The sequence below is a fragment of the Dendrobates tinctorius genome, unplaced genomic scaffold (assembly GCF_039654945.1).
Source record: "Dendrobates tinctorius isolate UK_male_01 unplaced genomic scaffold, ASM3965494v1 ptg000016l, whole genome shotgun sequence".
Lineage (NCBI taxonomy): Eukaryota > Metazoa > Chordata > Amphibia > Anura > Dendrobatidae > Dendrobates > Dendrobates tinctorius.
The window spans coordinates 4,911,431-4,935,534 of NW_027361684.1; the positions used below are offsets into that span (position 1 = coordinate 4,911,431).

General features: G+C 50.6%; 1 protein-coding gene across 2 annotated transcripts in view; it reads right to left on the reverse strand.

Annotated features, from left to right (window-relative positions):
- LOC141079181 (transient receptor potential cation channel subfamily V member 3-like) overlaps positions 1-24,104 on the reverse strand; it is a 134,190-nt gene that overhangs the window by 75,271 nt on the left and 34,815 nt on the right. For both annotated transcript variants that reach the window (XM_073565286.1, XM_073565282.1), the window contains exon 2: positions 2,424-2,495. In XM_073565286.1, coding sequence (XP_073421387.1) covers positions 2,424-2,495 — 72 coding nt within the window. The remainder of the gene's footprint in view (positions 1-2,423; positions 2,496-24,104) is intronic.

The following is a 24,104-nucleotide window of genomic DNA, read 5'->3' on the forward strand; positions in this document are numbered from 1 at the left end:
ACTGTTGTTTCTATTTCCTTTTTCTTTCTTTCTATTGGTCTATGTTCCTTTTAAAGGAGAGTATTCGTAAATATGTTTGCCTGACAGAACGGGGATACGAAGAAGAGAGGGAGTGTCCATGCCCAAGGAAGGGGGGAAAAAAAAAAGAAAGAAGATATGCAATGTTATGTTGTTGTATGATGGTTTTAAAAGCAAAGGAAAATGAAAAAAAAATATAAATAAAATGGGGTACTTGTGATATTGTAAAGTAGTTTTGTTGTATAATATGCACAAGTAAATGCAACAGGTCCAGGTAAAAGAGAGGGTCTGAGCTACCAAAGGGAAGTGTGAGATCCAAAGGGGGTCTATGTGTCGAGAAGGTCTGGGAGACCGAGATGCCGACCATGACGTTTAACTGAAAGAAGGGAAAAGAAATGGAAGACGTGAGAAAGACAGCCGTCCTAGGTCAGGTCCCCGACACCACGGACAGCCCTGAAGGAGGAAGGTGGACGCCAGCAATTATCTGGTAGGTGTGAGGCCTCGATCATGGCGTACCGGACAGTGGAAGGTGACAGAAGGGGAGAGTAGGGGAAGGTACACGCCATAGAGAGAATATGGGTGTACCTAGCCCAATTTGAAAGACATTGTCATGTGGCATGCGCGCTGGTGAGTAGCAGTAGGCTGTTCAGAGCATAGTGCTCCCAGTATGGTTCGGCCCCCGCGGGTAGTGGGTTTGGCCCAACAACTGGTCCGACAACAGAGTGTAGGTGAAGCTTCAGAACGACGAATGCAGGGATTACGATTGTCGAGGACGACAATAGACAAAGGGAGGGGGAGTGTAGGGAAGGTGACCTGATGGACGGACAGACTTGTCAGAATAGCGAAAGGAAGGTTTGCACAGTTTAGACAGGTGTCAGTTACTACAGTGGGGAAACAGCTGAGAAAGTGTAGTGGACATGCAGTACCTTGGGTTGACCAGTAGAGGGCAGGGAGGAGTGTGAGCAAAGGACTTGACATCAGCTTAGGGCTTAGGAAACCGTTGGTCATGGGGGCGGAGTTACAGGGAACCGGGAATGATATAAATTTGACAGGAGGGTTCCAGAAAGTTCCAGTCCCCAGGGGGAGCTCCAGTGACAGGAGGACTACAACAGTTTGTGCACTATGAGGAAAACTAAACCAGGGGGACTGAGGAGAGAGAAAGTCAGGGGGGTGGTCCTGACACAAAAGTACCGCAGCATAGACGAGGCACCGAGGTAAAACATACCGTATTGGGAGAGACGACTGATCAGTAAAAGTACTGTTGGTTTACGGGCCTAAGGCAGCCACAGTGACGGATCTGACAGGAGCGTCGAAGAGTGAAGAGGGGACGGTGCGTATATGTACGTCCCCGGTGTAAAGTACGGAGTGCGTGAAGCGGCCCTGGAAACGGAGGGCCGATAAGTGATGTGAAGTGAATTGAAGTGCGGTGTACTCCAGAGGCCGTCAGGCGGACGGCAAGAGAATAAACTTGGACCTGTTGTACCCGACACTTGCCTCCATCGTGTCTCTGTTACATCTCTGCACGGTAAGAGAGGGACCACCCCCCAGTCCGGCCCACTGACCCTACAACGTTATAGCGATATTGCTAGCGATATCGCTATGTCTGATACTTACCTCCGACCACTCCCCCGCTGGTTATCGCTGATCAAGCGAGAACATCCTGGACCGTTTCTCGTTGTCAGCTTCCTGCGGGGGCTTCCTGCTGTGGAGACGAGCGACGCGTGGACGCGGGCGGGAGGACATCAGGATTGCCTCATCTGACTGGTAAGTAGCGACCCCCGACCCCTGCAATGTCGCTGGTGAGATCTGCCTGTGTGGCAGCTCACTAGCGATGTACCAGCGTTCCTGACCGCGTCATATCGCTGGTCGGGATCGCTGGTACATCGCTAAGTGTGACAGTACCTTAACTAAGCCTATACTGGCACTCTCATTCCCTATCTCTAGTGTGCCCTACTAATCTATGCCCACTATTGTCCTATGCTACTGCTATCTTCTATTCTATCTTCTATCCCTATTCCTATACACAACACATGTCAAGGTCATACACAGCAGAATAACAGTAAATGAATACATTAACAGTCATAAACTCTATGAAACTGCACACATTTATAATATGAATACTGTCTAAAGAGAGGGAGGCATTTGACGGTCTTTGTCACCTCCTTAGACTTACACATATGGAAATATATACAAAGGTTTACTTGTGCCTATAAATTATTATCTATTATTTTATATTATAAATGAATTGTTTTCTTATTATCTTTCACATTGTTAAATAGTCTTTTTAACCATTTGTGACAAAATCATTTGGCTTTTGGCAATTATGCGTGGGTGAAGTTTCGGTTGCATGCAGCCGCCCCACGTGATGCCACCCTTAATATCACCGATATGTAAGAACAAGTTACTTGTGTTGGATCAGCAGGCAGAAGGTCAGATCCTCTGAGGGGGAAGAAGTATTTTCACATTTGCTGCTGTCACTATGAGAAAAAAAGCACAATTAATAGAAATAAACCATTTATCTGGTCATTTTGCTTACTAGAAGGGTGTGAAATAATAATGTATTTATTACCATGCTATGAAATAATATTGACATAATGCAGTGATCAGCCATGTCCGGCGATGGCATTACAAATGATCAGCAAAGTTACTCTAGTCAACTTTGTTGATCATTTGGACATTCCATTTGTTTGTTTTGTTTTTAGGGCAAACACAAGAAAGGTAAAGAAAACAAAACAAAAAACAGATCAGTTACAATTAACTTTTTATTCCGTTGTAGAAACTGACACATAACCATGGCCAGACTGAGTGAAAAAAACAGCCCTGGCACACAAACTTCACCAACCCACATACAGTGAAGGAAATAATTATTTGATCCTTGGCTGATTTTGTAAGTTTGCCCACTGACAATAGCATGAACTGTCTATAATTTTAAGGGTAGGTTAATTTTAACATTGAGAAACAGAATATCAAAAATAAAATCGAGAAAATCACATTGTAAATTATATAAATTTATTTGCATTTTGCAGTGAGAAATAAGTATTTGATCCCCTACCAACGATTAAGGGTGTGTGCACACGTTGCGGATTCTGCTGCGGATCCGCAGCGGATTTGGCCCTGCGGATCCTCAGCAGTTTCTGCTGCGTTGTACAGTACCATTAAAATCACTGAAAAACACAAAACGCTGTTCACATGCTGCGGAATTTTCCGTGCGGATTTGCTGCAGTTTCAAATCCGCAGCATGTCAATTCTTTGTGCGGAATCTGCAGCGGTTTCAAACTTTATCCATTGTAGAGCTGTGAAACCGCAGGGCTAAACCGCAGGCTAATCCGCAGATAAACCACAGGTCAAAAGTGCCAAATCCGCGCGGAAAAAAAGCGCAGACCAATCCGCAGCGTGTGCACTCACCCCAAGAGTTCTGGCTCCTACAGACCAGTTAGACGCTCCTAATCAACTCGTTACCTGCATTAAAGACAGCTGTCCACAGACTCAATTAATCAGTCAGACTCTAACCTCTACAACATGGGCAAGACCAAAGAGCTTTCTAAAGACGTCAGGGACAATATCATAGACCTGCACAAAGCAGGAATGGGTTACAAAAGTATAAGTGTGATGCTGGGTGAGAAAGAGACAACTGTTGGTGCAATGGTATGAAAATGGAAGAAATATAAAATGACTGTCAATCTAAATTGATCTGGGGCACCATGCAAAATCTAACCTCGTAGGGTATCCTTGTTCATGAGGAAGGTGAGAGATCAGCCTAAAACAACACGGGGATAACTTGTTAATGATCTCAAGGCAGCTGGGACCACAGTCACCAAGAAAACCATTGGTAACACATTACGCCATAAAGGTTTAAAAATTCTGCAGTGCCCGCAAGGTCCCCCTGCTCAAGAAGGCACATGTGCAAGCCCATCTGAAGTTTGCCATTAAACACCTGGATGATTCTTTAAGTGATTGGGAGAAGGTGCTGTGGTCAGATGAGACAAAAATTGAGCTCTTTGGCATTAGCTCAACTCACTGTGTTTGGAGGAAGAGAAATGCTGCCTATGACTCAAAGAACACCGTCACCACTGTCAAGCATGAAGGTGGAAACATTATATTTTAGGGGTGTTTCTCTGCTAAGAGAACAGGACTACTTCACTGCATCAGTGGAAGAATGGACATTAAAATGAGTCGTGGCTGGGTCTTCCAGCAAGACAATGACCCAAAACATACAGCCAAGGCAACAAAGGAGTGGCTCTAAAAGAAGCACATTAAGGTCACTGACTTGCCTAGCCAGTCTCCAGACCTTAATCCCATAGAAAACTTATGGAGGGACTTGAGACTCCGAGTTGCGAAGCGTCACCCTCAAAATCTTAATGATTGTGGCTGGAATAAAAAAAAAAATTAGAAATCTGGGCCTTCTGATTTGCCACTGAGACACAGTTGTAGCACAAACGATTTGGAGTAGCTAATTGGTACTGAAGCTGGTGTATATACATATAGGATGCACTGGGGCTGGTGTATATACACATTGGAGGCACTGAGGCTGATATATACATATACAAGGCACTGAGGCTGGTGTATATACACATAGGAGGCTGTTATGAATGAGTCACCGTAGGAGGCAAAAACAGAAATGCTAGCTAAGTCCAGAAAACCAGAGAAGTTGGCAGCTATCGGATTGCAGACCCCTGAACCTATCAACACAACTAGCAGTAGCCGTGGGGGGTTCCTACGATGCCCTAGACCCCTCGATCACAGCCGGAGGACTATATAGCCTAAAGACAGAAAGGGAAATCTAAACTGCCCCAGAGCAGACCCCAAAGCAAAAGGCAGCCCCCAACATATAATGACGGTGAAGCAAGAGGAAAGAACACTAACACAGACAGAAAGATAGACTGAGCAAAGACGGGGCCCAAGCTAACTAGATAGGAAAGGACAGGAAGGCTGCTGTCTGCAATCCGTGAAAAACCCTATGAAAACAAGAGCCAACAAACTGACAGTGAAAAAGGCCCTGAAGACGCTAGGCTTCAAAAAGGCTATGTCAGTACTCAGGAATATTCTGAAGACAGAGCAACCGGCACAAGGAGATTCAGCTCACCCCAGCAGGGAATGGCAGAATCCAGAAAAGCAAGGCAAACAAAAACAAAACACAAATGCTAACAGGCAAAGCAGAAAACTTAGCTTTAGAGGAGCAGGAATCAGACTGGTCTCCTAGAAGTCCACAGAGAAATGACCCGCAGGGCAGAAGGGCGTCAGCAGCCTTATATCCAGTCCGTGACTCCACTCAGCCAGTCATCATCATTAGGCTCAGGTGCCTGATAATCAGGCTCATTACCTTCCTTTACCAGAAAAGGGAGTTCACCAGACTTCAGTGACGAAGGGGAAAATGAACTCACAACAGGAGGCACTGAGGCTGGTGTAAATACACATAGGAGGCACTGAGACTTATGTATTGCCATGCCCGCCATGTCTGATATGCCGCATAACCCTTGGAGCAGTGTGCACGTGAACCTCACTGTTATATTTGTCATGTTCGTTATGCTGCATGACCCCTGGAGCAGTGTGCACACGCACCTCATGACTATTATGCTGCATGATCCCTGGAGCAGTATGCATGTGCACCTCATGACTGTTGTGCTGCGTCACTCCTGGAGCAGTGTGCATGCGCACCTCACCTCATTTCTGCCTGCCGTTGCTGTGTGCGTGCCCGTCTCTGCTCTGTCTGCTCTGATCGTCTCTAAGGTCCAGCAGAATCTGATCCAGCAATCCTCTCTATGGTCCTGGAGGCCCTGACCATGTGACCATCTCTATGGTCCAGCAGAATCTGATCCAGTAATCCTCTCTATGGTCCGGGAGGCCCTGACCATGTGACCCTCTCTATGGTCCAGCAGAATCTGATCCAGCAATCCTCTCTATGATCCTGGAGGACCTGACCATATGACCCTCTCTATGGTCCAGCACAGTCTGATCCAGCTATCCTCTCTATGATCCTGGAGGATCTGAACCGGAAGTCCTCTCCTGGTCCTGACCCGGAAGTGCAGGTGCTAATGCCCTATATCAGACCGCCCCTTCCTATGGTCGGGGCCTGAGTATCGTGTTGCTTCCCTGCATGGCTGCTTGGTCGCTCCCTGTATTCTGTGCCCCTGCACTCTGCTCTGTTGTGCTTCTCTGCACACGCTCTATGCTTGTATTCTGCCTCTTGTCTCGTGCCATGTCTTGTGTTGTCTTTCGTTCCATGTTTTGTCCTTGCTATTCTTTGCCTTGTAGTACTTTCTCTGTTCTCTGCCTTTGCCTGTTTCGCCATGTCTTGCCTTTGCTATTCTTAGCCTTGTAGTACTTCCACGTTCTCTGTCTTTGCCTGGTTTTCTTTACTCTGTCCTATGGTGCTCTTTAGCACATTTCCTGGCTAGTCTCAAGGTTCTGCCTTGACCCAGCTCGGGCTTCGGCCTACGTTCCACTGCTAGCTCTATACTATGTCTCTCTGTCCTATGATGCTCTTTAGCACATTTCCTGGTTAGTCTCAAGGTTCTGCCTTGACCTGGCTCTGGGCTTCGACCTACGTTCCGCTGCTAGCCCTATACTCCCTCTGACCCGGCCCTGTGCTTCTGCCTACGTTCCACTCCTTGTTCTGTACCTTGCCTAGCCTTGTCTTGTTTCTTGCCTTGCCTTGTTTCTTCGCGTGCCCTTTGCATGCGCCTGGCCTTCCCTCCCCCGCCTGTCTGTGCCTCAGCCATGCCCGCCCTAGCTGTGCCCGCCTGCTTGTGCCTCAGCCGTGCTCCTCGGCCAGTGACTAAGCTGTGTCCGCCCGTTGTGCTTCAGCCATGCTCGCCTCAGTCTTGCCCGCCGGTCTGAGCCTCAGCCCGACCAGCTAGCCAGTGCCTCAGCCATGCTCTGTGCTTCCTTGCACCCATGCTGCCCCCGCACTGTGCATTGCGTGCCCTCTTGGCATGCGCAGGCCCTAGCCTGCTCCTTGGCATACCTCCCCGTGCTTCTCTAAAGCACGTGCAGGTCCTGCCATGTACTCTGTCGTGCCCTCTAGCACGCACAGGCCCTAGCCTGTACCCTGTCGTGCCCTCTTGCACGCACAGGCCCTAGCCTGAACCCTGATGTGCCTCCTAGCACGCGCAGGCCCTTGCCTTAGCCTGAACCCTGGCGTGCCTCCTAGCATGCGCAGGCCCTTGCCTTAGTCTGAACCCTGGCTTGCCTCCTAGCACGCGCAGGCCCTTGGCCTAGCCTGAACCCTGGCGTGGCGCAGGACCATGCCTTGAACCCTGAGCTTGGCGTGTCCCTCTGCATGCGCAGGACCTCGTCCTGAACCTCAAAGCTCGATGTGTTCTGTAGCACATGTGGGACCTGCCGTGAACCATGTACCCTGGCGTGCCTCCTAGCACGGCCAGGACCATTCTTTGTACCGTGCCCCTGGCGTGCCTCTGGCACGCGCAGGACCTTGAATCTTGAATCATGGCGGCTCCTCTAGCGTGTCCAGAACCTTGGACCTTGAACCCTGACGTGTCCCCTAAACACGCACCATGCCTAGTGTCTTGAACCCTGCCTTGCACCTTGCCTTGGACCCTGGTGTGCCCCATAGCACACACCCTGCCTTGAACCTTGCCTTGGACCCAGGCGTGTCCCTAGCACGCACCTTGCCTTGCACCTTGCCCTGGACCCTGGTATGCTCCTAGCACGCACCGTGCCTTGAACTTTGCCTTGGACCTTGGCGTGTTCCCTAACACGCACCATGTCTGGAGCTCTGTCGTGCCTCCTTGCCTGAACCCTGGTTTGCCTGCCGGATGCCCACAACCTGCCGATCGCTGCCAGAGATCGTAAGCCTGACGACTGCGGCCTGATGTCCGGAGCTGATGTCCGCAGCCTGATGCCCTGGTCCTGTCGATCGTTGCAAGCTGTCCAGAGTCCGATGCCATCGAGCCCTTGCCTGTACCCAGGCGTGCCACCTGGCGCGTACCATGCCATGGACCTTGGCGTGCCCTCGCACGCACCTTGCTGTGTTTTCCCTGTTATCACGTCTTGCACCTGATGTTACGCTGAGTTCGTCTTAATGAAGATACCTTGAAACCACGTCTTGTCTTGTCTTGTATCCTGCACGTACCCTGTTGTCAAACACTCACACTTGTGTCTTCCTTGAGCTGGCCGTCTGGTTCCAGCAGTCATGGTGGCTCACCCCCTTGGTCTTGCCCCTGACACTCCCTGTATAGGGGGTGGTTCCTCACAAGGTCAGCTCACCCTCGGTGGGTGGGTGCCACGACCCAGAGGGTCCCCTCTAATAAACAATTCAGCTGAAGCTGACTCCGTCACATGTATATACATACAGGAGGAACTGGGGCTGGTGTATATACATCTAGGAGGCATTGGGGCTGTTGTATATACGTATGGGAGACACTGGTCCTGGGTGTACATTATATACGTATAGGAAGCACTGAGACTGGTGCATGTACACACATAGCAGGCATTGGGAATGGTAATGTTGGTAACTCACCCAGCTGGAGATGTTACAGCTGTTGTTTGATGTAATCCAGTGTGGGAGAGCAGAGAGCGGTCACCCCACCCACAATGACTGACCTGACAGGTGCCAGTATGAGCGTTCCTGGCTCCTGCCACATGTACGTCGCTATGTCCAGTCAATGAACGCTGAGTACACGTACTCCGCCTCTGGTACCAGAAAATTAAAGGGGTCGACACCCTTATAAACGGGTTGGTGGCCGTCTTTGCAGCGCCACACCACAGCCCACTGGGGAATTGCCTGACAGAGCAGATTAGCAATCCAGCCCTGACGGAACCGAGATGGACACAATATAATCACTCTGCTTTCAATTGCATGAATAATGCAGCTGCTCTGTTTGTGATATTAATTCCATGGAAAAGACACACAGAAAGTCAAAACCCAAGTGTGAATATGGTCTTACATTTTTACTTCCAAAGCAATTTTGCATTTTTAGCATCACTTGGGCTGCAAAGGGCTCATATATTGTTCTGGCACAAGGGCCCTTTTCTGTCTGTGTCCACCAGTGGAGCAAACAATTCTGAGAAGGTGTGGGACAGCACACAGAATATTTCCAGTACAGGAAAGGAGGAATACCCTGGTCCCCCGTTGCACACAGTCTAGTTACAAGTATGCCGTGAACGCGGAAGGAATATTCATGGACTGAAGTAAGTCACCCATAGAGCAAATTTTGACGTTAGCTACATGAATGTATTGAAGATTACAGAGAATTGGGACACTGAGCCCAGGTAGGGTTCACGTCCCTAGAAGGGTGGATAACATCTATAGTGTCAGTACTAGACCCTGGACGGACTTGCTGCAATGTCCTCCTCACGTATACTGGCCTGTATCCTGGAATCTGCCTTCAAGGAAAACGTACAATCAAATGCTATTTGACACCTGCTGCTGCTGAAAGTAAAGTTTGCTGTTGTTTAACATCATGCCTGCCTGCTGACTCTCTCCTGTTTTCTCCACCATATCACATCACGGGGAACGTTACTAACCACCTACTGTAGATGTTAGGGAACAGTAAAATATCGGTGGCAACCCCGCATATCCGTAGCCATGTGCTCTATTCACTGCACCAGGTGTCAGGCACGGCCACCACCACTGGGTTCCCTGGGCCCTGCATGTCACACATAGGAGGCACATAGGACCCTGCATGTCATAGGAGGTACAGTACTCACTCTATCCTCATGCTGGTCATACCATATACACTCGAGTATAAGCCGACCCGAGTATAAGCCGAGGCATCTAATTTTGCCATGAAAAACTGGGTAAGATTATTGACTCGAGTATAAGCCGGTATGCATTGTCCCATCATCCCTATCCTAGTATGCGTGGCTCCCCCCTTCTGTCCTGGTATGCGTGGCTCCCCCCATCCTGTCCTGGTGTGGTACTAGCAGGTACGCAGGACGCAGTGACGAGGCGCGAGACGGTTTAGTGCTTTTAGTAATAACGTTTATAGGCCTAGAGGTAACTGTCCTCAGTCGTAGCCTGACCAACCAAAGGGGTAACAAGAGTTGCCCTCGCAGGGGCTCAATACAAGCAGACACGAACAGAATAGAACACGACTACGTCCGGCGAAAGCCGGTCACTATAGAGCAGCGGTATGGCCGACTACGGGTCCTTAACTATATAATCAACTTAGCTGTCCTGACGTCCCTCGGCGTTCTAGACGGTGTTCTTCGGCGTAGCAGCCGCTGGGCCCAGCTGCTGAAGAGTTGACGCAGTCTTCGAGCGTTCCGATGCTCCGGTGACACCGGGGCACCACAGGCCCCGGAGGAGTCCTTGGACGGATGGGCCGCAGCCCCCGGACTGGGGCAAGTGGCAGCGATGTGGGGTGGCGATTGGCAGACCACCTGTGCAGCTAACAGCTGCGACGGGGAATCCGCGGCGAGCAATGACCCAGCCCTTGCCGCGGACCGGAGCGGGACAGTGGTGGCCGCCGACGGCACTGGACTTGCCGCGGCCACGGGAGAGAGCTGGGTGGCTGCAGGTGGCGGGAAACAGGCCGCAGCCGCGGGCTGGAGCAAGGCGACAATGGCCGCGATAGACTACGGGTAGGCCGCAGCTGCGGGCTGGAGCGAGGCGCAACGGCCACGGGTTGAAGCAGGGCAGCTGCTCTCGGACGGTCGTCTGGGCGCCGTCCCTCTGATGTCTTAGGTGAACGTCTCTCCTGGGTCTGGTAAGTCGTTTTGGCTCTCAGTCGCTCCCACGGTCTCCTGCTGCTTCTGTCCCGGTCTGCTGACTCACCGTGACTAGCGTTCCCCGCCCCTTTTATACTGGCTCCTCCCCCAGCCCATTTGTCCATCGCAACGGTCCGTCCCTGAACTCTGTCCCCCGGGAACAGTTTCCCCCCGGAACCTAGGTGACGGTCCCCTTGGTTCCGGCCCGGACACTCGGCGGGGGCCCTTCTTCCCTCACTGGTATGCCTGGCTCCCCCATCCTGTCCTGGTATGCCTGGCTCCCCCATCCTGTCTTGGTATGCGTGGTTCCCCACCGTCGCTGTCCTGGTATGCATGGTTCCCCTCGTCGCTGTCCTGGTATGCGTGGCTCCCCCCGTAGCTGTCCTGGTATGCGTGGCTCCCCCCCCTTCCAGTCCTTGTATACATGCTTTCTAATACAAAAAAAAATCCTATGCACCCTCCAGCATACCATCGCAGCATCTCATTCTGGCTTCCAGCAGATCTTCCTGTGCTGAGCGATCACGTGGCACCGCTCATCAAGGTAATGAATATTCCCCCATGCCTGTTGGAGTGAAGACACGTGCATATTCATTACCTTAATGAGCGGTGCCATGTGATAGCTCAGCACAGGAAGTGCTGCCGTAAGCCGGCACCAACGAGATGCTGCGAGGGCACCAGGACCAGCGAGATGCAGGGCACGCTGGAGGGTGAGTATGATGTCTTCTGGAAGCCAGCGGCTGCAGCTGTCACTGTGCACACTATAAGAGAAATTAATATTCATTTCTCTTTAGCAGCGGCACAGGCTGCAGCCACAGCCACCGGCTCCTGCCTCTGTGACCCGCTGCTTCTCCGCTCCTCCTCCCCCACTGGCCCTCAGAGACAATTTACTCGTGTATAAGCCAAGGGGGGTGTTTTCAGCACAAAAAAATTGCTGAAAAACTCGGCTTATACACGGGTATATACGTTATATGTGGAGTACTAGGTATTATCACAGCCTTGGGGGTTCTTGAAGAGGTATTCTGAAAACAGTAGTCGCCTGGTTGCAGTTTGTTTTAAAAAAATCTTGTGCTTTTCCTCTTCTCCCTTCGTCCAGAGCTGAGCTGAACAGGGTGACTTAGGATCAATTCTTGACGTTCGTGTTCTATCCTTGTTTTTCACATATAGGACTTGTATCTAATGTAGTCTATGGGGTTATTCACACAGTCTTTGGGGTTATTGACTCCGCAAAAAATCACAGAGACAAGACAGAGTTTGATCCAAGTCACAGATCAAACTTGCTAAGACAAGTCTATGGGTCTGTGAAAAAAAGCACTCGAATGCCATTCATTTGCTGTTTTTCACTGACTGTAGAGAAGCTGGAGAATCCTTCTCCATTTTTTTTTTAATACAAGCAAAGCTGATGAAAGACTGATGGTAAAAACTGCCACAAGTACCAAAAACTGATGAAGCTTGGATCCAAAACACTGATGAAACTCCATGCGGTTTCTTGGGTATAAGATTGAGGCCTGAAGCACAGTTTGTTTTTTAAATAGACTGCAGCCTGGGGTTACGAAAACTGAAAAACTGCTTCAGGCTATGTGCCCACGTTGCGTTTAAATCCGGACACTGAAAACCTGACTCCTTCCCAGAAATTGCGCGTTTTTTTCAGCGCGATTTCACCGCGATTATCACGTGCGATATTCAAGCACTTCCCAAGCGATTTGTAGCATCGCTTGGAATGTGATTGACAGGTTGGTCACACTCGTCAAACATAGTGTTTGACAAGAGTGACCAGGTTTTTACGATTGAGGCCGCCTATGCGGCCTCAATAGTAAAAGAAAGAATGTAAAAAATGATTAAAAAAAAAAAAAATCGGGTATATTTACCTTCCGACGTCCCGCGCAGTCTCAGCGGCGCTCCCGTTCCCAGTAATGCCTTGCGAGACCTGCGATGACGTTGGTCTCGCGTTGCTATAGTGATCTCGCTAGAGTCACGCGAGACTATGTCATCACAGGACCTTGCCGCAAGGCATTACTGGGGCCCGGGATGGCTGCCCGGGACGTCGGAAGGTAAATATACCCTGATTTTTTATTCTTTTTTTTACAGGGGTATGGTACCCAGGGCCTGGAGGACAGTCTCCTCTCCTCCACACCGTGGGTACCAACCGCACATGAGACGCTTAACTTCGTGCATGGTGGGCATAGCCACATGCGGGAAGTAAGCAATTCTCATGCATTCCTATGAGCAAAAGAATGAGCATGCTGCAATTTTTTCCGCGATGCGATTCCGCCACGGAAAAAAGCGCAGCATTAGCACAGCATGTGCGGAATGCCATAGGAATGCATGGGGGGCATTCTGTACAAGATTTTTAAACATTTTCGCAGCGTTTTCGCGCCGAAAATTGCGGCAAAAACGCTTAAAAATCGCATCGTGGGCACACAGCCTCAAGCTATGTCCCCACGATGAGGTTTTGGTGCGTTTTTGATGCTGCATATTTTTGCAGCATCTTGCAGTTCCAGCAAAGTGGGCTGGATTTATAGAAATCTCCTGCCCACTGTTTCTTTATTACTCAGCGTAAACTGACCTGCGGTGCGTGTGTAAGGAGATGGCGGGGACCCTCATGTACCTTCTCTCTCCTTGACGCTGTTCACCTGTGTCACATGCGGCACCCTGATGTTGTATTAATGTTTTACCATTGTAATGTAATGTATTGTGCTTTTAGCTTAGCGATAGATTAGGATATAGTATAGGGGATTAGAGTATAAGAGGGGCATCATAGAGATAGGGTAGTATAGAATAGATAAGAGTGTTAGGTTAGGCCCAGGCAGCAAGAGGTTATTAAGTGGAGAGGAGTTTGAACAGAGCAGCACAGAGCAGGGGGGTATAGGACAGATACTTACTGGTTCTGTCATACACTTGGGCAGTCTGCACACAGGCAGGATGCATACAGTAAGACAGTTACAGGCCATGGGGATAAAGCTGTGGACAGCAATAAGGGGCCCCAGGCTGGAGAGCAGTGTAAATGGGCACCAGCTCAACTAAATCATCCCCAGGAAGGATTTGGAGTCTGAGACCAGGGCAGGAGCAGCAGAGATGGTGTTCCCGGCACTTTTCCCTAATGGAACCAGATGAGGGGCTGACAGGGAGGTGGTGACAATGAAGGTACAGATGGGACACGGAATGTCCAAAGAGGCTGCCCGGATGGCAGGTACAAGAGAGACATGGGCTGGACACGGATTGTCCAAAGATACGGCAGAGATTGCCAGTAACAAAGAAAGAGAGAATATAAAGAGAATAGAGTCTGCCCGGAAGGCAGGGAAAGTACAGGAAACGTTGCCCTGTGTCAACTGTGCTGTTGATGTGACTGATGCTTTGTTGTTTATTAAAGTTCAACTGTTGGAAAAGACCTGTGGCTTTGTGGTTTGTCCTGGAACTTGGAAGCCAGAAGCTGGAGTGACAGAGATTGAAGGGATTCCAGCAACGAAAGTGAGTACTTAGTCGCACCCATCACACACACAACAAAAAGGACTTGTTATTTCATCTGTCAGGCGCCAGGGTGTGGGAACAGTAAAGCCAGTTGCCACGACAACAGGACCGGCCCGAACGTATAGGCGAACTAGGCGGCCGCCTAGGGCGCTGACCCAAAGGGGGCGCCAGAGAATATATTTGTCCTACACAACTTCTCAGAAGATTAAAGAGTTAGGAGAGAGTTAATTAATCATTGTTGTTGTGGTTTATTTTGCTCCTAAATTTATATCCCAAGTTTTCATCTTCTGCCAAGAATAGTAGGGGGGCAACAAAATAGTTTCGCCTAGGGCGCCGTAATCTCTCGGGCCGGCCCTGCACGACAAGCACCCTGGCTGCTTACACATGTTTCAAATCCGCAGCATGTCAATTTCTCTTGTGGGTACACTGAATTTTCTGTGTTGATTTTCCCTGCAGGTAAAAAAAACGCGCATGGGTTTTTTTTTGCTTTTCCCTTGTGGAAACTTATAAAAAATGCATGTAATCCAGACCTAAGTATATCAACAAAATTGTATTAAAGCCAAATACCAAGAGGTATCAAAAATAAAGCAGCTTTATTTACAGCATGACACAGCAACAAGCAGGGCCGGACTGAGACCAAAAAGCAGCCCTGGCACAAGAAAAATTCACCAGCCTACATACAATGAATGTCCTCACCCAAATCGTAGAACACTGGCAGGTTGTGCCAACTTTTGCTTTAGCTCACACACACATGTATCACACAGCTCACACACACAGCTCACACACTGTTAGGCGTCGGGTTCCTGTTGCTGAACAGCGGGAATCCCGAGCCCTGCTCCCGGCTGGCCCATCCGAGAAGCCAGGAAGGTCCCGGACGCTCGCGGCTATAAAAGGTTCGGATGGCCACTCGGCCATGCGCTAGGATACTCTGTATTTTCAGACCATGAGGAGTTAGTGATGTATGCACGTATGAATGTCTCTGGTGACTGACTCATTATGAAACCCCTACCCTTGGTACGCATGTGTTGTGCAGCCTAGCCTGCTAGCGCCCTGGCTTCGTTGTAGGTAAGGCAAAGTCGGAGTCAGGCATTAGTCCCCATCAGTGACTCGGCACGCCACAGTGCACGTGCTCCACACTCCGTAGCCAGCGTCTATAGAGGCATTCGCAGCAGCGACGCCGTGCGCTCAGAGGGCCTAGAGGAACTCTAACCCTATGTCCTTGGGGTAGAGTTCTGTGGCCGCTTTCTGTGCGCTTTTTGGCCGGGCTCTGTGAGATAAACAGGCTCCGGTATTTGTGTTCAGCGACTGTGCGGCTCTGTGAGTCAACAGAGTTCGCTCCTGTTGACACTGGGTGACGTAACCCACGTGTGACTGTTTTCACGCCGCTCTATTCTTCCGCCATTACCTAGCAGCAGTGTACCACCTCTGCACGGTGGACCCCGGGCTGCAAACGCACCTACTATTATTTATAATTTGGCGCGTTCCTCCAGCCCTAACATTATCCTAGCGCCAGGGTCTGGCTAGTAATGGCGGACGAACAACGACTGCACAGGTACATCCAGCAACTGGAGGGTAGGTTGGCAGCGCTAGAGTGTTCCACCTCAGCTGCGGATGTTACTTCGGTCGCTGTTCAAGCAGCTACAGAGGCTGTCGCCCGTGTCTCCACTGCTAGCCCTGCCCCGACCTTGTCTCACCTCCCGCTGCCCGAGAAGTTCTCGGGTGATAGTGCATCATGCAGGGGTTTCGTGAGTCAGTGCTCCATTCACCTGGAGTTGCTGGCCACACGATTTCCCTCTGAGCGGGCCAAGGTGGGATTTATCATATCCCTCCTGTCGGGCAGGGCCTTGGAGTGGGCCACTCCGCTGTGGGAGCATGGGGATCCCCTGGTACAGAGTGCCACCCATTTTCTGCTCACTCTGAAGCAGGTGTTCCTGGGAACTCGGGTCATGCACGACACCGCACTTCAGTTGCTGGCCCTAACCCAGGGTCCGTCTCTGGTCAGCCAGTATGCCATCCTCTTCATAACTCTGGCCTCCGACCTGGAGTGGTCAGATAAGGTTCTCATACCTATATTCTGGAGAGGCCTGGCTGATCATGTCAAAGACGCCCTGGCTACCAGGAAGGTGCCCACCACTTTGGAGGAGCTCATTACGGTCTCGACCCGAATTAACGTTCGCTTCACCGAGCAAGGGCTGGACCGCTCCAAGTCCAGCCAACAATATAGGTTGGCGCCAAATTTTGCTAGACCGCTGGAATCTCCCGGTCAGCTGCCTGAGCCTCCAGAGGCCATGGAGGTGTCCCGCATGGGGTCCAAGTCCCGGCTTGCACGGGTATCTCCAGTCTGTTTCCATTGTCGGCAGACTGAGCACGTTGCTAACCAGTGCCCACTGCGGTCGGGAAACGCTCACGTCTAGTGGTTATCGGAGGGGGCCTACTAGAGACAGCGACTTTCTCCTCCAAGCTCCTGTTTAAAGGGGCGTTAGAGTTCAATTCTTCCACTCTGATTGTGGAGGTTTGCATGGACTCTGGGGCGGAGGGCAATTTCATGTCGTCTGCCTTCGCCCAACAACACGCAATTCCCCTGGTCTGGCTACCTCAACCAGTCACTATCAGAGCGGTGAATGATGTGACACTCCCGTCCCAAATCACCCACCAGACGGCTCCACTGAGACTCTCACTGTCTCCTTCTCATCAGGAGATGCTGTCTCTTCTTGTTATGCCCGAAGGTATCGACCAGGTCCTCCTAGGAGTTCCCTGGTTACAAACTCACTCTCCTCACATAGAGTGGTCCTCGGGAAAAATCCTCGGTTGGAGCAAGTCCTGCGAGGGTAGGTGTCTGAGGGACTGTGTACAGGTCGCTACCTCTGAGGTTCCTGCAGATCTCTCCTCGCTTCCCAAGCCGTACCAGCAGTATGCAGATGTTTTCTCCAAGAAGGCGGTGGAGACCCTTCCGCCGCACCGCCCTTACGACTGTACTATTAACCTCTTGCCCGGTGCTGAGCCTCCCCGGGGTCGAGTCTACCCCCTATCTCTTCCAGAGACAGAAGCCATGTCTCAGTATATCAGGGAGAATCTGGCAAGAGGATTCATTAGGAAGTCGGTGTCTCCGGCAGGAGCGGGATTCCTCTTTGTCCAAAAGAAGAATGGAGAATTACGTCCGTGCATCGATTACAGGGGTCTTAACGCCATAACCGTTAAGAACAAGTATCCTCTACCCCTGATATCGGAATTGTTTGATAGGCTACGGGGAGCGAGAGTGTTTACTAAGCTTGATCTGCGAGGAGCCTATAAACTAATTCCCATCCGTGAGGGGGACGAATGGAAGACGGCATTTAACACCAGAGATGGGCACTATGAATACCTGGAGATGCCCTTCGGGCTATGTAATGCGCCAGCCGTCTTCCAAGACTTTGTGAACGATATCTTCCGGGATATGCTTACCACCTCGGTAGTAGTCTATCTGGATGATATTCTCATTTACTCTCCAGATATTGCCTCCCACCAGAGAGATGTTCGCAAAGTTTTCGATCTCCTGCAGGCCAACTCCCTTTACGCCAAGTTGGAGAAATGTGTGTTTGAGCAGGAGTCCTTGCCTTTCCTGGGCTACATCATCTCTGCCCAGGGTTTCGCCATGGATCCTGCCAAACTACAAGCAGTGATGGATTGGCAAGAACCCCATTCTCTCAAAGCGGTGCAGCGCTTTATGGGATTAATAAATTACTACCGCCAATTCATTCCCCATTTCTCAACTTTGGTAGCGCCCTTGGTAGCCCTCACCAAGAAGGGTGCAAACCCCAAACTGTGGTCGGAAACTGTCTCCAAGGCCTTCGCTTCTATTAAATCCCACTTCACTAGCGCTCCCATTCTACATCGCCCCGATGTAGATAAGCCCTTCATTTTGGAGGTGGATGCCTCTTCTGTTGGTGCTGTTCCAGAAGGACTCGCAAGGTCGGAAGCACCCATGCTTCTTCTCTAAGACCGTCACACCAGCGGAAAGGAATTATTCCATCGGGGACAGGGAGTTGCTAGCAATGAAGCTGGCCTTCTCAGAGTGGAGACACCTCCTGGAGGGGGCTCGTGACCCTTTCCAGGTGTTCACCGACCCCAAACATTTGTTCTATCTACAGACAGCCCAGCGGCTGAATTCTCGCCAGGACAGATGGTCCTTGTTCTTCTCCCGATTCCATTTCACCCTGCATTTTCTCTCCGGGGAGAAGAACGTCCGGGCCGACGCTCTTTCTCGCTCCATGGTGTCATCGGAGGAGGAGCCTCGGCTGATAGCCCCATCGGAGAGCCTGAGGACCGTGGCTCCGATTGCTCTCGAGTTGGTACCTCCAGGCAAGACTTTTGTCCCTGCCCATCTGCGACCGGAGGTCCTCTCTTGGGCTCATTCGTCCAGGGTGGGAGGACATTTTGGGACCAAACGGACCTCTGATCTCCTGGCAAGGACGTACTGGTGGCCGCGTATGGCCCATGACGTCAGGGACTATATTCAGGTGTGTGTCTCTTGCGCCCAGAACCGATTCTCTCGGCAGCGGCCCGCTGGGTTACTCTATCCCCTGCCGGTAGCGGACAGGCCCTGGGAGATGGTTGGTATGGACTTTGTGGTGGGTCTGCCCAAGTTCAGGGGCAGCACTGTCATTTGGGTGGTCACCGATCAGTTCTCCAAGATGGTGCATCTGGTGCCACTCTCGCGGCTGCCTTCTGCACGGGGCCTGGCAGCGTTGTTTATTAAACATGTCTTCCGCCTGCATGGCATGCCGGATAAGATTGCCAGCGACCGGGGTCCTCAGTTTGCTTCTCGGTTCTGGAGAGAGCTCTGTTCTCTGCTCAGCATCGAGCTAAATCTCTCCTCAGCCTATCATCCCGAGACAAGCGGGTTGGTTGAGAGAGCCAACCAGACCCTGGTGACATATCTGCGACATTTTGTCTCGGCCAGGCAGGATGACTGAGCATCCTTGCTGCCGTGGGCGGAGTTCGCTTTGAACAACGCTGTGGCCGACTCCACCAGTCAGACTCCATTCCTCTTAAATTACGGCCAGCATCCGCGCGTCCCCGTGCCTATGCCCGTGTCATCCACCGACTCTAGGGTGGCAGACTGGGCGGTGGAGGCACGTGACATTTGGGATCGCACGCAGGATGCTATTCGGGCCTCCAAGGAGAGAATGAGGGCCTCCGCTGACGAGCACAGGTGTCCTGCTCTGACCTTCGCCCCTGGCGACTTAGTGTGGCTTTCTGCCCGAAACATCAGGCTGCGGGCTGAATCCGCTAAGTTCGCACAGCGCTTTATTGGCCCTTTCAAGGTCCTTGAGCAGATCAATCCTGTGGTCTACCGCCTGGCCCTTCCACCACACTTGGCTATTTCTGACACGTTTCATGTGTCCCTCCTTAAGCCGGTTCACATGTCCCGATTTTCTGAGCCATCTGCCGGGACATCAGACCTATCGTCTGATGAGTTTCAGGTCAATGCCATTGTGGGATGCAAGATGATGTGGGGCAAAAAGTTTTATTTGGTGGATTGGAAGGGTCATGGTCCAGAGGCTTTGTCCTGGGAGCCGGTGGAGAACATCCACGCTCCACTTCTCACTGCAGAATTCGAGCGGAGCAAGGCTCAGAGAGGGGGAGGGCGAGTAGTGTTAGGCATCAGGTTCCTGTTGCTGCACAGCGGGAATCCCAAGCCCTGCTGTCTCCCATTCCTCCCCAGCCGCAGAGAAGGTTGCTCAGCAAACTCATCGGTCCCGGCACTCTGCCCAGACCACCTCTGTGGGTTTGCTTGCTGCTGCCACCTCTGGCACAGCTATGGCAATGTAGGCTGCTCAGCAGTGAGATTCTCCAGGGACTAAGTCCTCATGTCGGGCCACTGAGCATGCCCGTGGAGTGATCTCCCATTGGAGATCGAAGGTCACGTGCTCAGGACCTGCTCCTGTTCGGATTGGCCCATCCGAGAAGCCAGGAAGGTCCCGGACGCTCACGGCTATAAAAGGTTTGCATGGCCGCTAGGCCATGCGCTAGGATCCTCTGTATTTTCAGACCATGAGGAGTGAGTGATGTATGCACGTATGAATGTCTCTGGTGACTGACTCATTATGAAACCCCTACCCTTGGTACGCATGTGTTGTGCAGCCTAGCCTGTTAGCGCCCAGGCTTAGGTGTAGGTAGGGCAAAGTTGGAGTCAGGCATTAGTCCCCATCAGTGACTCGGAACACCACAGTGCACATACTCCACACTCCGTAGCCAGCATCTATAGCGACGCCGTGCACTCAGAGGGCCTAGAGGAACTCTAACCCCGTGTCCTTGGGTTAGAGTTCTGTGGCTGCTTTCTGTGCGCTTTTTGGCCGGGCTCTGTGAGCTAAACAGGCTCCGGTATTTGCGTTCAGTGGCTGTGCGGCTCTGTGAGTCAACAGAGTTCGCTCCTGTTCACACTGGGTGACATAACCCACGTGTGACTGTTTTCGCGCCGCTCTATTCTTCCGCCATCACCTAGCAGCAGTGTACCACCTCTGCACGGTGGACCCCGGGCTGCGAACGCACCTAATATTATTTATAATTTGGTGCGTTCCGCCAGCCCTAACACACACGTATCACACAGCTCACACACAAGTAACTCACACACACGTATCACACAGCTCACACACACAGTTCATGCTCACACACACAGCTCACACGTATCACACACACATGTATCACACAACTCACACACTCAAGTAGCTCACACAGCTCATGCTCAAACACAGCTCATGCTCACACACAGCTCACGCTCACACACAGCTCACGCTCACACACAGCTCACAAACGCATGTATCACAGCTCACACACATGTAGCTCACACTCACACTAGTAGCTCACACAGCTCACACGTATCACACACATGTATCACACAGTGCACACACACGCATGTATCACACACAAGTAGCTCACACACACAGCGCACGCTCACACACGCATGCATCACACGGCTCACACACAGCTCACGTTCACACACACGCATGTATCACACAGCTCACACACAGGTAGTTCACGCTCACACAGCTCACACGTATCACACACGTATCTCACACACACATGTATCACACAGCTCACATACACAAGTAGCTCACACACGCACACACGTATCACACAGCTCACACTCACACAGCTCACACACACACATGCATGTATCACACAGCTCAGACACACAAGTAGCTCACACACAGCTCACGCACACATGAATGTATCACACACAGCTCACACACACAAATTGCACACACACACGTATTACACAGCTTACACACACACAGCTCACACACACACACATGTATCACACAGCTCACACACAAGTAGCTCACACACAGCTCATGCACACACGCATGTATCATACAGCTCACACACACAAGTAGCTCACACACACGTATTACACAGCGCACACACACACAAGTAACTCACAGATGTATATCACACATACACGTATATCTAACAGACACGTATCACACACGTATCACACACATATCACACATACACGTATCACACATACACGAATCACATATACACGTATCACACATACACGTAGCTCACACACACGTATCACACAGCTCACAAACACAGTTCACACACGTATGTGTTATGAATGAGTCACCATAGGAGGCAAAAACAGAAATACTAGCTAAGTCCAGAAAACCAGAGAAGTTGGCAGCTATCGGATTGCAGACCCCTGAACCTAGCAACAACAACTAGCAGTAGCCGTGGGGGGTTCCTACGGTGCCCTAGACCCCTCGATCACAGCCGGAGAACTACATAGCCTAAAGACAGAAAGGGAAATCTAAACTGCCCCAGAGCAGACCCCAAAGCAATAGGCAGTCCCCAACATATAATGACGGTGAAGCAAGATGAAAAAACACTCACACAGATAGAAAGATAGGCTGAGCAAATGATGGGGCCCAAGCTAACTAAATAGGACAGGATAGGAAAGCTGCTGTCTGCAATCCGCCAAAAATCCTATCAAAACAGGGGCCAACAGGCTGATAGGGAAAAAGGCCCTGAAGATGCTAGGCTTCAAAAAGACTATATCAGCACTCAGGTATTTTCTGAAGACAGAGCAAAAAGGAATTCAACTCACCCCAGCAGGGAATGGCAGAAATTCAGAAAAACAAGGCAAAACATAACAAAACACAAATGCAAAAAGCAGTGCAGAAAACTTAGCTTTTGAGGAGCAGGAATCAGACTGGTCTCCTAGAATCCCTCAGCGAGATCACCAGCAAGGCAGAAGGGCGTCGGCTGCCTTATATCCAGTCAGCAATTCCCGTCACCCAGTCATCATCATCATACCCAGGTGCTTGGTAATCAGCCTCACTACCTTCCTTCACCAGAAGAGGGAGTTCATCAGACCTCAATGGTGAAGGGAAAAATGAACTCACAACAGTACCTCCCCCTTGAGGAGGGGTCACCGAACCCTCATCCACGCCACCAGGGCAATCAGGGTGAGCCCGATGAAAGGCACGCACCAATCTTTTGGCATGAATATCAGAGGCAGAGACCCAGGAATTATCCTCCTGACCATAACCCTTCCACTTAACCAAATACTGGAGTCTCCGTCTAGCCAGACGGGAATCCAGTATCTTCTCTACCTCATATTCCATGTTACCTTCAACCAATACAGGGTCCGGAGGTGCCACCCCAGGAACTACTGGTTCAACAAACCTCTTCAACAAGGACTTATGAAACACATTATGGATTTTAAATGTGACAGGAAGAGCCAAACGAAAAGAGACCGGATTAATAATCTCCAAAATCTTGTAAGGTCCAATAAATCTAGGCTTAAACTTAGGAGAAGCCACCTTCATAGCGATATTTTTGGATGATAACCAAACCATATCACCAACCTTAAACTGGGGACCAATGGTCCTATGTCGGTTGGAAAACCGCTGGGCCTTTTCCTGGGAGAGAGATAACTTATCCACCACTTGGTCCCAGATCTGGTGCATTCTCTCCACCACAGTGTCAACACCTGGGCAGACAGAAGGCTCCACCTGCCCTGAAGAAAATCGAGGATGAAACCCAAAGTTACAAAAAAAAGGTGACCTCAAAGTGGCAGAACTAGCTTTATTATTTAAAGCAAATTCGGCCAAGGGCAAAAATGAAACCCAATCATCCTGATCAGCGGAAATAAAACATCTCAAATACGACTCCAAGGTCTGGTTTGTTCTCTCCGTCTGCCCATTGGTCTGAGGGTGAAAAGCAGAGGAGAAGGACAACTGAATTCCCAGCTTGGAACAGAAAGTCCTCCAAAATCTAGACACAAACTGAACTCCTCTGTCAGATACAATGTTCTCAGGAATCCCGTGCAAGCGAACCACCTGTTGCAAAAACAGGGGCACCAACTCAGAGGAAGGTGGCAACTTAGGGAGTGGTACAAGATGAACCATCTTAGAGAACCTATCACAAATCACCCAAATAACAGTCATTCTCTGAGAGACAGGCATATCAGAGATGAACTCCATTGAAATATGGGTCCATGGCCTCCTGGGGACCGGCAAAGGCATCAACAACCCACTAGAGCGAGAACAAGGTTTAGACCGGGAGCAAGTCCCACAGGACTGCACAAAATTCCTGACATCACGAGACAAGGCGGGCCACCAAAAAGACTGACTCACCAGATCTCTAGTACCAAAAATACCTGGATGACCAGCCAATGCAGAGCAATGAACTTCAGACATCACCCTCTTCTTCCACTGGTCAGGAACATACAACTTTCCCCTGGGACAACGCTCAGGTTTGTCCTCCTGAAACTCTTCCAGAGCACGTCTCAAATCGGGCGAGATGGCAGAAAGAACTACCCCTTCGCCTAAGATGGTAGCAGGCTTGGTCACCACAGGAGAATCAGCAAAGAAGCTCCTAGAGAGAGCGTCAGCCTTGACATTCTTTGTGCCAGGAAGAAAAGAGACCACAAAATCAAAACGTGTAAAAAACAAGGCCCA